Source organism: Cebus imitator, unplaced genomic scaffold, assembly GCF_001604975.1.
Source record: "Cebus imitator isolate Cc_AM_T3 unplaced genomic scaffold, Cebus_imitator-1.0 Scaffold24, whole genome shotgun sequence".
Taxonomy (NCBI): domain Eukaryota; kingdom Metazoa; phylum Chordata; class Mammalia; order Primates; family Cebidae; genus Cebus; species Cebus imitator.
In genome coordinates, this window is record NW_016107339.1 from 8,268,773 (window position 1) to 8,282,912 (window position 14,140).

Genomic DNA, 14,140 nt, shown 5'->3' on the forward strand with positions numbered 1-14,140 from the left:
AAAAAAAAAAAAAATTGACAACTTAGGCAAAATGGACAAATTCCATGAGAAATATAACTTATCAAAACTGACATAATACAGACTGAAATATCCTAATAGCCCTAACTCTACTAAATGAATCTGTTATCATATTTATTCACACAAAGAAAGCTACAGGCCCACATGGCAAATTCTCTCAAACATTTAAGGAACAACTAATGTTAATTGAACACAAATCCTTCCAGAAAAAGAGGAATATTTAACAACTGATTTTGAAGCAAGCATAACACCTCATATCAAAATGTGACAAAGAAAACATGAGCACATATGAAAAAATATTTAACAAAAAATACTATACTAACAAATGGAGTCTAGTAATATATTAAAAAATGATTCATCGGCTGGAGGGAGGTTTAAAAAGAAAAAAAAATGATTCATCATGACCAAGTGAGGTTTATCACAGGACTGTAAAGTTGTTAAAACAACTCAGCAACACCCACATTGTACCACAGCAGAAGAGATCTTTCACAAAAATCTCATCACATTCCTCACTTTCTCAAAACTCTTTGGCTTGGTTTTTGGCTTCCCATAACTACATACAAGACAGTAAACATAGCACATAATGCTCCTTTCACAACCCCAGCCCTGCACTGCAGCCACATCTCTAGTTACCACCCTCTACTATGCCCCCCCATATTCCCACTACAATGGCCATGTCCTCTGCCCAAGATACACCACCTCTTTCCTTCCATCACAAATGCCAAAGCTCCATCTCAACCCAGTTTCTCTGAAAGTCTTCCTAACTTTATCAGGTTGATTTCCTTACTACTCTCTCCACATTCCCACTACATCTTTTGTAACCCTCAATTACAATAGATACTACATTTATTTGTTTTTCTTTCTATTCAACTATCACGCCTACAGGGCAGGGAGTGCCACATTAACAGAATAAAGAAAAACCGTATCATTTCAAAAGATGCAGTAAAAGCATTTGACACATGTCAATACATATTTGTGAAGGAAAAAAAAAAACCTCAAATTAAGAATTAAAGGAAATTTCAATCTAATAAAGACATCTAAGAAAAATCTAACAGCATCATTCTTTAACTTCCAAGTATCATTAATCTTAGTAGCAGTTGTCGACATTTACATGAGCTTATTTATCTCTCACTGGTCTTCACAACCACCCTGTTTAAATTTGAAACAAAAAAAGAAAAAAAGGAACAAATTATTGTCCTAACTGGTATAATAGCAACTCTCGGTCAGAAACGTTAAATCATATACTCAAGTAAGAAAGCCAAGACAAGAATACAGTCTTTCACCCAAAGTACCTTTTCACCAGAGTATGTTATCTCTAATGTTCAGGTTCATGTCACAATGGACAATCAGTTCCTCCTACAAAGCATACTTTGGGCCCCTTATCAAAGACTGAGTAATAGTCTTTACTGTGACAATTCTCAACATTTTCTAGCAATGCCACTACTTTAGGTGACTATGGTGAACAGGCAGTAAAATATGCAAACAGTTATCAAATAAAAATGGACAACTACCACTAATGTAGAATGAAAAATTTTTAAACCCACATTAAGGACCCATAGAACAATATCAAATCCCCTTTCCTCAAATAGCTGTGCCACAGAGAGAAAAGGGCATAATCCTTGTCTGCTCCTTCCCTTCGCTAGTCTAAAATGCAGCAGATGCAGCAGAGAAACAAGTAATTCAAGGCCTTATTTGAATATGTATTTCTAATTACCTACCTGTCAGCAGCAAGCTTGGGACCACAGCTCCTGAACAGAGAAACCAGAGTGACATGGCCAACAGTTCGGAGTTTCTGTCTGTGATTCATATGAATTTTTCATGCAGGAAAATATAAAGGTTGCCTTAACATCATTCCTTCTGTGATTCACCCACAGCAAACAAGTTCCACAATGCGGTTAGATCCGCTTCTTTACTACACAACATGCGCTTCAATTTTCAAAGCACACAGGGAAATCCAAGTCTCTTAAAATAATCTGTTTAGAGAACTACAAAAAAAAAGATAGGAAGAATTTTTCTTCTTTAAACTAGCTTTGCCACTCAGCCGCCTACAGGCCAATCATTTCTATGCATTCTCTTTTGAATCCTTTTGAGTTTCCTAAAGGTGAACTTTGACTTTGAGTCATCATTTGTCTGGGACAAATCATTAAACAATTCAGACAAAATAAGTCTTCTCCACAAGTGGGGTTGCCTTCTGTGTGAGCATCCCAGGTCCTTAGTAAAACAGTCCATATGTTTCATGATAACACAGTGCCCTTTAAAGACAAATTCCTAAAAGGCCTGGTGAATTTCTTACCTGACCTTACCACTGTCGAAAGTCAGTGACCACAGAGCTATCTCTCACTGACATTTACAGGGATTGAAGTAAAAATAAGAACCTCTTTTCTTTAAGTGACACAGAAAATTCAAAGATCACTAGATAATAGAGTACCAAGCACAGTCCACCAGTGTCTCAGATACTTCTACACTCAAAATGTCTGTTTTCAACAATCTTTGTGAGTGTCCTATGAAAATCACTGGGTAACCTAAATTTTTAATCAAGCGGTCAACAAAACAGCCTTATCATGACTACTTTCTGGATAAGCCAATACTGTAATTTCAAAGTTCCCTTTAATTCTAAGAATTCAGAAATGTCTGGACAGTCTAATAATGTCTTTAAAATTAAGAAGCCATCCTTTCGATGTAATTCTATTTTTACTAATCATCTAAGAAAAAAAGAAGTAGGGGTTATCAAGATAATTTAGACTTCTCTCAAATACCACACCATATAACAATGCTGTGCAAACTATACACAGACCAATCCACCTAACTTCACAATAATACCCTCAAATCTAATTTCAGTAAGAAACAAAAAAGAATGGAAAATAAAAGAATGATAATGTCACCTAATCACATTCTAACATACTTTTTTGAAAAGCTTCCCTTTAACTGAACAATTCCAATAAACTCTCCTACTATCTACCTGCGACAAACACAGCTGCCAGTATCTCCAGGTTAAGGTAGAAATTGCCATCACAGGGCCTGTGGCAGCTCATGCCTAGCAGTTTGGGAGGCAAAGGAGGAGGCAGGAGGATAGTGTAAGGGCAGGAGTTTGAGACAGCCAGAGCAATATAGTGAGACCCCCATCTCTACAGTGGGGTGTGGGGTGCAAAAAGATAGCAGTTGCCACCAGAGATATGGCATTAGGGCACACAGAAAAGAAATTATGTAAAGCAGCTAAAGATTCAGGAAGACTGAAGGGTGAAAGCCCCAACTCTTAGTTTCAGAGGTGGAAAAGAGAAGTTTTTGCACTTTTGCACCTACCATTCTACCTGCGACCTGCCTATGGACCACACTCTTTGTGACCCACTTGTATGTAACCCAACTCTCCATTCCAAATGGCAACTCCCTTGCCTCTGACTTCCTCTGCTCCTATGAAGGAGCTGTGTCCTAAGGAGTTGTGTCCTCCTTGGGACACAACTGTCCTTTGTGTCCCAAGTCTACAACTGAACTCTGAAGTCAATTTATCCACCCAAACTTTTGAAACCACATCCCCAACTCACAGTCACATTTCACATAGAATTTGTTCAAAGATACAGCATTACAGGTGTTGCAATGTATGTGAAATATGCAGTTTCTAACTTTTCATCAAAAAGGGAAATTCTTCAGTTCAGAGATAAGGCTTAAGTACAATGACAGATATTGTTTGATTTGAGTTTAAAAGGCATAATTTCAACAGAGAAAAAAAGTGTGGGTGTGTGCGTGTGTGTGTGCGCACGCACACATGTGGCACATGCACACCACATTTTACATATAGTCAGCCCTCTGTATAATGAGGGTTCTGCATCCATGGATTCAACCAACTGTGGATCAAAAATATTCGAGAAAAGAAACTGCACCTGTACCTAGTGTGTACAGATCTTTTTTCCTGTCATTATTCCCTAAACAACACAATACAACAACTATTTTTACGGTATTTACATGGTATGAGGTGTTATTAAGTAATCTGGGGATGATTTAAAGTATACGGGATGATGTACACAAATTTATGCAAATATTAAGCTAACTTTTTATTTTTATTTTTTTGAGACAAAGTCTCACCGGGTCTCCCAGGCTAGAGTGCGGTGGTGCAGTATCAGCTCACTGTAACCTCCATCTCCCAGGTTCAAGTGATTCTCGTGCCTCAGCATCCTGAGTAGCTGAGATTATAGGCACCCGCCACCACGCCCAGCTAAATTTTGTATGTTTAGTAAAGACGGGGTTTCACTATACTGGATAGGCTGGTCTCAAACTCCTGACCTCACCTCAAGTGATCTGCCTGCCTCTGCCTCCCAGAGTAGAGTGCTAGGATTACAGGCATGAGCCACTACGCCCAGCCATATTAAGCTATTTATATCAGGGACTTCAGCATACTTGGATTTTGATATCTACAGGAGGTCCTGGGGCCGGGGTGGGGGGGGGAGGGGAGGGGGAGGAGGGAGGGAGGGAGACGGGAGAGAAGAGGGGGAGAGGGAGAGAGAGAGAGGCAGGCAGAGAGAAATGCAGGGAGAGAGACAGAGAGAGAGACGGGGAGGGGGAGAGAGGGAGTGTGTGTATAGATATATAAACATACATGTACACACCCATACATATACATACATATATATTTTTTTCTTGGTCTTACAAAAATAACTATGTCCCCTCTCCTAAACATTCCTCATCATATTCCCCAGGAAAGAAGAATCTTCCAGAAAAATCTATAATCCTTCTCATTTAGAATTATGGTTACTAGTGCACAGTACTCATATTTAATTAAGAAACCATCATTTTGCTTATCTCAGATCCTCATATACGTGTACAATTATGGAGAAGTTCATCTGTAAGAAAATAAAGGGGTGGGGACGGAGGGGAGGGTGGGGAGGGACGGAAGGGTGGGGAGGAATAACATGGGGAGAAATGCCAAATATAGTATGTACCTAAAGTAAAATAAATAAATTTATAAATAAATAAATAAATAAAGGGAAACTGTCTACACATGGGCATGTAGAAAGAAATCATGGAGATGGATTCAGCCCTCAAAGCAAAAGCTCTATTTAATTTGAATTTTTACTTAAACCAAAAGCAGAACTTTTTAACTGTCACTAATCTTAACTGGTCAAGGAATGCTGTATCAATCTCATAATGTGGCAAAAAACTGCCCTTAAATGATCAGGTCAGAAAGAGTAAGAGTCTCTATCCTGGTCCTCAGTAATATAGAGAGCTCCCAAATAAAATATTTGTATTAAAGAACAATTCAGCCAAATATACAGACAAGTCTCCGATCTACAAATGGCCTGTACAAACAAACTTCATGTTCGTTAAACATGAGATGCAAATACTAAACACAAATTTTGAGTTACAAACCACAATTCACATTCAAACTTTTAGAACAAGCAAAAGTTCTCTAAACAACATATGCTAACCCAGCCACTATTTGTTACTAAAGTCTGGCAACAAATCATGGAACTGGATTAGACCTGAAAGCAAAAGCTGTATCTAATGTGAGCATTATTTAATTTGTCACTAGACTTAGTTCAGCCACAGTCCCTGCCCTCATGGAGCTTAGTGTATGCCATCAACCCAATCCATTCACCCATTTTAGACCAACAATGTGATGTGACAGGATTCAGCAAATGGTCGAAACACTACTTGTTCTGGACTGATTTGCTTGTCTCCCAGATGACTACATGGCCCTAACGAGATATAATAATCAAAGCCATGACTGCTTATCCATTTGAAAATAGGTATGAGAAATCATTTTGATTAAACTGGAAAGGCAAAAATAAATCTGTGAAAGCTAAAACTGTTCAACAGTAACAGTAAAACAGGTCATCATTAAAAATCAAAGAAATCACTAGTTCTATTATCAACCTTTTGGTGTATCTTTACATTCATTTGGAGAGTCATGGTGAAAGACAAGTGATACAGCACTTCTGTTTTTAATAATTACAGCTTAAACTATCTATAGGTTGATGAAAAAGTAATTGCAGATTTTGGTCCTTAAAAGGGACTTGAGGAACCTGCCCAAGATTACAGAAAAGTTTCTTTCTCCATAATGAGATAGTCGGGCAATTTCCTAGTTTTGTATCTTTGGTTCAATAGAAATATTTCAAAGTGGTATATGACCACTTGATGTGGAGTCTGGGTTTCTCTATAATAAATCCTTTTGCCAAATGCAGGGAGTTGCAGACTTGCTACTGGCAAGAGTAAAACAAACAGGTGAATAAACCTGTCCTGATGTGGAAGCATTCTCCTACTGGAGTTCAGTCTTGATCACAAGTGTCAATGTAGGAATCAGACTCCTAAGAGGGTTACAGTATCTCCTGACAAGACCTGCCAACCACAGCAATAATCAGCTATTACTTGATGACTGCCTTCTGATATATTTGGGTAAGTAGCTGAGCAAGCCAAGGGGAAGCTGGATGATTAAATCAGAAACAGGGGATTCTTAGTTAGACCAGTCTTCATCTGAGAAAAAAAAAAAAAATGTCAATAAATAATCACTTGGAAGTTGACCCACATATTTTCCTTGAAAAATATGCATTTTTCCCCCAGCAAAATTGTGTTAGGGGTAATGTTATTGAAGAATGAACTGACATGAATATGTGGAGATGTTTTTTAACACCATACTATACTAGACATCTGAAGGCCTGTGGCAATTTTTTTTTTTTTTTTTTTTTTTTTTTGAGACAGGATCTCACTCTGTCACCTAGGCTGGAGTGCTATGGCACAATCACAGCTCATTGCAGCCTTGACCTCCCTAGCTCTAGTGAGCCCTCCCACCTAAGACTCCTGAGTAGCTAGGACTATATAGTAGGCAAGCACCACCATGCCCATTTTTTTTTTTTTTTAAGAGATAGGGTCTCACTATGTTGCCCAGGTCTCAACTCCCAGACTCAAGCAATTCTCCAGCCTTAGTCTCCCAAGGTGCTAGGATTATAAGCATGAGCCACTTTGCCTAACCCCAACAGAAGATTTAAATTCTCTTACTATAACTTCTTAAAAGATTATGAAAAGATCAAAATGTAGATAAATCAAGTTTTAAGATACTGTGTAATAAGTGAATTAGGCCATCCATTGTACCATTTCTTTCTCTGAATACTCAGGAAGGGTTTGGCAGTGCAAGATCTCTGCAACATTAAAAAATTCAATAAAAAGTAAACATATGGTTAAAAAAATACATATAAGTTAAAAAATAAAATTCACACAAAATTTCCTCATGCTATTTCCTCTTTGAGCACATTTTTAAAAAAGAATTCTGAAGTCATAGCCCAACTTAACAAGAAAGAATGTTATGAATCAATTATTCCATTTCCATCGTTAACAACACGGGAGGAAGACTGTAAGAAAATGCTTAAGTATATTTCATCTGGGGGGATGCAGAGCAGCAAAACACATAAAACATATTTTCTATTTCTACTTGAAATAGTTCAATAAACTTAGGAGGCTCTAAAAACAGTGAAATATTAGTATAAAGCTCCATTTATCCAAATGTAATGCTTAAAAAGAAGTATTTCTAAGTAAATTTTGGAGTGTGAAAACCACACATACGTAAGATTCTGTGGTACTAACCAACTCTCTCTGAAGTTATTGCCAGAAGAGCACAGATTTATCTACAGCCAGATATATGGAGGATGAAATCCTAGAAGTTTCAAAATCTGTGAATAGAAATGCTAACAACAGTTTTAACCCCTGTATTTCTTATTTTCTTCACCTGTGAAACATAGAGCTCATACCACACCGGAGAAGATTAATGTTAGGATCAAATCAAATAAGTATGTAAAAGAAAACCTTTTTAAAGACAGGAAAATAAATTATTATTGATCAAAATTCAAATGACAATGGAGAAAAGCTACTACATTCTAAAATATTACCAAAACTGACTGAGGTACAAGGCCAACCCCATGATATTTGCAAGCCACTCATGAATCCAATCCTCACCTAACTATGATATCAAAGCCTCACCTGACGGTCTCCAACCTGCTGCTACCATGCCCCTACCCAATAAGCAAACATAAATTTTAGTTCATGACCCTAAGATACGAAAATAGGACCAAAAGAGATCAGAAAACAGGCAGGCCCTGGAAATCATGTATTTTGTGATATACTAATTAAGGAGCAGCACAGACTCTAGTGACAACTACAGACAATCATAGCTACAAATAGTATAGGAGAGGGATGGAAAGAAGAAAGGTTTCAGCAACAGAAAATACTGAAGGCCAAGTCCAAATTGCCAAACCCAGAATACTGAAATAAATTTAAGCAAAAGTGTGCCAGGATCATGTGTCTTCAATAGAAAGAACTCATGAGATGGATACAATCTAAACATACACCTCTTCTGTTCAGCTAAAAAGTACTTGTATATACATTAACATACTTGATCCTTAAAACAATCCTTCTGTAAAGCAAGTAATGGAACTGAAAAAAAGTGGGGTTGTCTTATTCAAGGTAACAAAGCCAACAAGTGGTGGAACCAAAATGCTAACTTGGGCTTTCTGGTTCCAAAGTCAAAGTTCTTTGCATCACAACATGCTGCTTCTTGTTGAAGTCAAGGCTAAACCATACATGTATTAGAAATGCAGCCGACCTGCTCCAATAGACACAGGATTTTTTAAAGTAATAATACATGCATAGAAGTATGACATGCACAATGTTGGGCCTGGCAGCAAATCTTCTAGCTTCTAGTATAAAGAAATGGCAGTGCAGTTACTGGTAAAATCAGAAAAGGTGTTTGCAGCAGAGCACTATAAACACAAAAGAGCCAATTAAGCATTAATAGCTCCTCAAGGAGTAAACACATGGGTCTTCAAAACACTGCACCAAAAATTGTTTTTAAAAACAGCCTGACCTTTTATAGCTTCTCTTCACCTTGTTTAACAGAACAGGTTTCACTCATACTCAGGAAATATTAAATACACAGTGTCAGAGAAATTAACAATACATGTATTCATGTTCAAGTCAGGAAAATATAACAGAATGTGTTTTATAGTCAATGCTCCATTTTTCAGTCATCTAGGTAGAAACAGTCTTTTGTTATATATTTACAAAGTAAATGTTTTACGAAAAAAACTACTCTCCACTGCCAGAAGCCATCCTCTTTGAAAAGACATCCTCTTTGAAAGAGCATAAAGCCTCAAAAAAGATCTCAAAGCTCTATTACTCCACAGTCTACTCAAATGCTGTTTTTCAATCTTATTCTAACCTTTTGGCACTTCAAGCATAACCTTTCTCACAACCAATGTTGGCATTCTGGTGAAAAGTCTTGAAGGTCCTCAGTAACTGCTACAAACCACCTATAATCTACCATCGTCTCCCCAGGAAAAGTGTCCCAAAAAGTTCTTCCAGCACAAAGTTGCCAGTGTCTATCAGTGAAGACAACCCTGATATTCCGGTTGTGCCAGACTGAACTAGCAATTGGTGCCCCAGCAAAGAAAGCCATAGACTGATTGGACGCCTAGGGTCAAACTTGGCTCAACAGAGGCAACTACACAGGAATGTTAACAAACTATTTAAGCAGATCGTCTCTCAAACACTGTGGCACAGAGAAGCAGGTCACTAGAGTTTACACAGTTTTCCAAGTGATTTTAAGCATCAAGATTACTCTACCTCCTAGTCTAGGAAGGAAGAGGACCCAGGGTGAATGCACAATTAATAAGCAGACACTATCCTATACTATTGTACACTCGGAGCCCCATTCCTGAAGGTAACATCTCTTCCTCATAACCTAAAAGGTCTATCTAATGCAACTGACCAACTTCTCTAGACATACCAACAAGTTCACTCATCACAGCCTAACACACACTGGACCTGCTCATCTGGCATGCAAGCCATCACATAAACCATTATACTCCTATGGAGGCAGGGGCTGGTAAAGTTGAGATTAGACCATTTTAGGCTATTACCTACAATTTTCTCTTACTGTAATAATCCATAATAATCCTGAGCTGCTTGACAAGTCACCTCAAGAAGACTTCTGCAACCGATGAAAATGAAACTCCTTTACTCTATTAACCCTCCATATATTTAGTTTGTTCCATAAATCATCCATTATTTCAATGAATTTCTGAGATTCAATCCAATTTATAAATCCAAAAAACACTGCCCCATGCTAAACAGTATTTGAAATTTGCTGGGCCTCTGATTTTTTCTTTAAAAATACAGACTTTTATTCCCACATAGTTTGCCTGGTATGTTGACTCACCATTGCTTCCATAGTACCATGTTTTTCAGACTCACTTGTATTCACTTCATTTGTCTCCCCAATGCAAGGTATTTATCATGTTATATGTTTCTGCAGAGCCTAGAACAGTGTCTTATTCTTCACAAATAAACAACTGTGTTGACAAACATATTTATCCTAATAAGATTATTATGAAGGATATCTGAAGGTGGGATATTTTTATGATTCCATTATTCTGGATTTTCTAATATATTTGCACAAACATGTAAAAAGGACAGTTATACATGGTGAAATCCTATCTCTACAAAAAGTAAAAAAGCCAGACATGGTGGCGTTTGCCAGTGGACAGTTATACATGGTGAAACCTCATCGCTACAAAAAGTAAAAAAGCCAGACATGGTGGCGTTTGGGAAGGCTAAGGTGGGAGGCTGAGCTCAAGAGATCAGGGGTGCAGTGAGCTTTGATTATGGCACTGCACTCCAGCCTGGGCAACAGAGTAAGATCCTGTCTCCCAAAAAAAAAAAAAAAACACACACACATACACAAAGATTTGTCAAGAGTTAAACAATAAATAATATTAATCATCTAGATTTTGTGATGTTTATGTGGGCTGTCAGCTTTTTTAACAAATAATTTGTTGTGACATCTTTCTTCATTTGAAATAAACTTTCTTAAAAAAAAAAAAAACAGACAGCTATAACCATGCATTTTGTTTTAGGTACAGTATTTGCTGTTAATTAGCATTATTAAATATGTCCTCACAAAATTATTGGATATAAAAAATAAGAAACATGTATTTTATTATTTATGAAGTAAAAAGGTACTAGGCACAATATCAAGAGAACAAAATCAAACTGTGCCTTGAGGAGTTTAGAAGTTAAAAGATTAAAGTAAATACAAACAGTACATAGGTGGAGTGGAGGGTACCCCTGACTAAATGGAAAGGGAAATTAGGGAAGGTGGAAGTTGGCAGGTAGTATCTGCTTCACTTAGCAGGTGGAATTCTGAGTGTAATTTGAAGCAGTCACAAAAAGCTATACATGCTGAATACTGAAAGAAACACATACCTAACACAACTAGAAGTGGAATATCAGGTCAGCAGAAAAGAGAATAACATGGATCCAAGAAGAATGTTTCTATATGAAGCCAGGTAAGTGAGCCTGACAGGAAATAAGATTAGAGAAGAAAACAGAACCAGTCAGAAACAGTGGCTCATGCCTGTAATCCCAGTATTTGGGGAGACCGAGGAGGGCAGATCACATTGAGCTCAGGAATTTGAGACCAGCCGGGCAACATGGTGAAACCTGGTCTCTACCAAAAGTATAAAAATTAGCCAGGCCTGGTGGCTCGTGCCTGTTGTCCCAGCTACTCAGAAGGCACAGGCTGCAGGATCACTTGAGAACCACTGCATGCCAGCTTGGGCGACAGACTGAGACCCTGTCTCAAAAAAAAAAAGGTTGGGGGGGGGAAGAACAAGAAGAAGAAAACAGAATCATCACCAAGGTTTTGTCAGGAAATAAGTCTAAAAGCAAGAGCAAGAAAATAATGGAAGTTTAGAGATCACCCGTGTGCAATGTCAGCATTCAAGAAAGGCATAATGCACTATTATGCCTGAATCATTAACACTGTCATTATTTTACAAAGTCTCTATGCAGAAAGAAAATTCTTAGGCCGGGTGCGGTGGCTCACGCCTGTAATCCCAGCACTTTGGGAGGCTGAGGCGGGTGGATCACGAGGTCAAGAGATCGAGACCATCCTGGTCAACACGGTGAAACCCCGTCTCTACTAAAACTACAAAAAATTAGCTGGGCATGGTGGCGCGTGCCTGTAATCCCAGCTACTCAGGAGGCTGAGGCAGGAGAATTGCCTGAACCCAGGAGGCGGAGGTTGCGGTGAGCCGAGATCGCGCCATTGCACTCCAGTCTGGGTAACAGGAGCGAAACTCCGTCTCAAAAAAAAAAAAAAAAAGAAAATTCTTCCTAGTTAATCCTTAAAGACTGAGGCACCAACAAAGTACACTGTGTATGTGCAAAGTACATGAAGGTCTACACATGCTCTTATTTTTCAAAACAGAACCCAGATTTCACAATAGTTAAATCAATGCAGTCCTCCCACCTGTCCCCCAAACAAAAAAAAAATTTCAGCATATTGATTCAAGTGTCCCTGGTAAGAAAAAATCTCTAATATCAAAACTAAATTCCCTTCTTCTTTCATTAGGTTCAAACCTCTGTCAAAAAATATGGGGGTCTGGGAATTGGGGGGAACACCTGAATAAAATCATGGACACAAATTTCAATTGCTGCCAGGAGCAGTGGCTCACACTTGTAATCCCAACTCTTTGGGAGGCCAAGGCTGATGGATCACCTGAGGTCAGCAGTTCGAGACCAGCCTGGCCAACATGGTGAAAGCCCATCTCTACAAAAAAAAAAAAAAAAAAAAAAAAAAAAAAAAAAAAAAAAAAAAAAAAAAAAAAAAAAAAAAAAAAAAAAAAAAAAAAAAAAAAAAAAAAAAAAAAAAAAATTCAATTGCCACAAAATCCAAAGTGACTCCAAAAGCAGGCATAAACTTGCTTTTTGTAAAGCAAAGATTTGTTGTTATCAGAGGAGAATCACCCAGAGATTAAAAAGAAGAGGTAATTAGTAAGTACCCATATCATAATCCAGCAAGATCCCAAATGTCTCACCAAAAAAAAAAAAAAAAAACTATTATTTTCTCTTGTAACCTTTCAACTGATAATTTTGCTTTCTAGACTGTACTCAGTAATTACTAACTTATTAGCTTTAGCTTTTTTAGACCAAAGACATATGTAACAGCAGAGCTTCTGATAAGCATGAAACAACCATAATTGTGTAATTCAATTTCAGGTCAGCCTACTTCTTACTCAAAAAAAAAAAAAGAAAAAGAAAAAGAAAAAAGGGGCATTTTAGCCTATGCAGTCTCATTAATAAAATTAGTAGTTAAAAGACAGTTCTAGAATCAAATACAGCTACTATAATCATGGTTGCCTGATTTCAGACAAGGTACATGAGTCTGTTTCCTCATCTACAAAATAAAGATATTACTAATACCTGTCTCATAGAGCTCTTAAGGAAGAAAGGAAATAATAAATACACATAAAACTCTTAGAACAGTGCCTCACAAACAGAAAATGCTCGATTAATGTTTTAATCATTAGTGACATTTCTCCAGGCTTTAAAATATATTATAATAACCTAGGGACCTGGATCCATTACCACCTCCAACAATCTCTAAAGAGTAAATCTCTTGAGCTATAAAGTTCTGTAACTTTGTCTTCAAATGTCCAAAATATATGAAATTAAACGAATAACACGCTTTTCACCATGTATAAATGTCCTTTTCATTCCTGAAAATGTTTTATCTGTTGTTTTCCTTCTACCTTGCAGACTTAAAGTGGGTTAGTCCACTAAAAAGAAAGGCAAAAGCTTTATTTTTATGTGTTTGAGGTTTCCGTCCTAAAAATACATTCTTCTTATAATCAGAAAATACAATAGACATTATAAGATTAGTGTTTTCCCCAAAAATAGTTTATTTTGGCAGTCAATAATTCTTATACATCTACTTATTTATTCTGGCACCTAATAAAATAGTTTAGATTCTTAGGGATTTTAGTATTTTCTTCCTATTCCTGTACCTATTACTCTGCTCATGAGCAAAAGCTTGCAAACAAAATGCATTTAACTAAACCATTATTATGTTTTACACGCCAGCAGTTCCCTTTTAGAATATAATCTATTTGTAATTAAATTGTTTGGAACTCAGAATTCATTTTCCTTTAAAAACAATGTTGTAAGTATGATTAAAGTTCCTAAGTTAACCCCCCAAAAATATTTACCCATAGTGTTACTGAACTCTAGTAATCTTGAGTTATTAGCCCAGATTCTGAAATCCAGGCTCATGCCACAGAAGAACAAGAATTGATCTTTTTTT

The 14,140-nt window shown here is 37.3% G+C and overlaps 1 protein-coding gene across 2 annotated transcripts in view; it reads right to left on the minus strand.

Annotated features, from left to right (window-relative positions):
* ZFAND3 (zinc finger AN1-type containing 3) overlaps positions 1–14,140 on the minus strand; it is a 332,287-nt gene that overhangs the window by 280,031 nt on the left and 38,116 nt on the right. Inside the window, exon 1 of one of the 2 annotated variants that reach the window (XM_017522550.2) lies at positions 1,737–3,846. The exons of the other annotated variant lie outside the window; for it this stretch is intronic. Within the exon in view, the coding sequence (XP_017378039.1) occupies positions 1,737–1,825 (89 nt within the window). The 5' untranslated portion in view covers positions 1,826–3,846. Of the gene's footprint in view, positions 1–1,736; positions 3,847–14,140 lie in introns of those variants that run through there. 2 annotated transcript variants of the gene reach the window in all.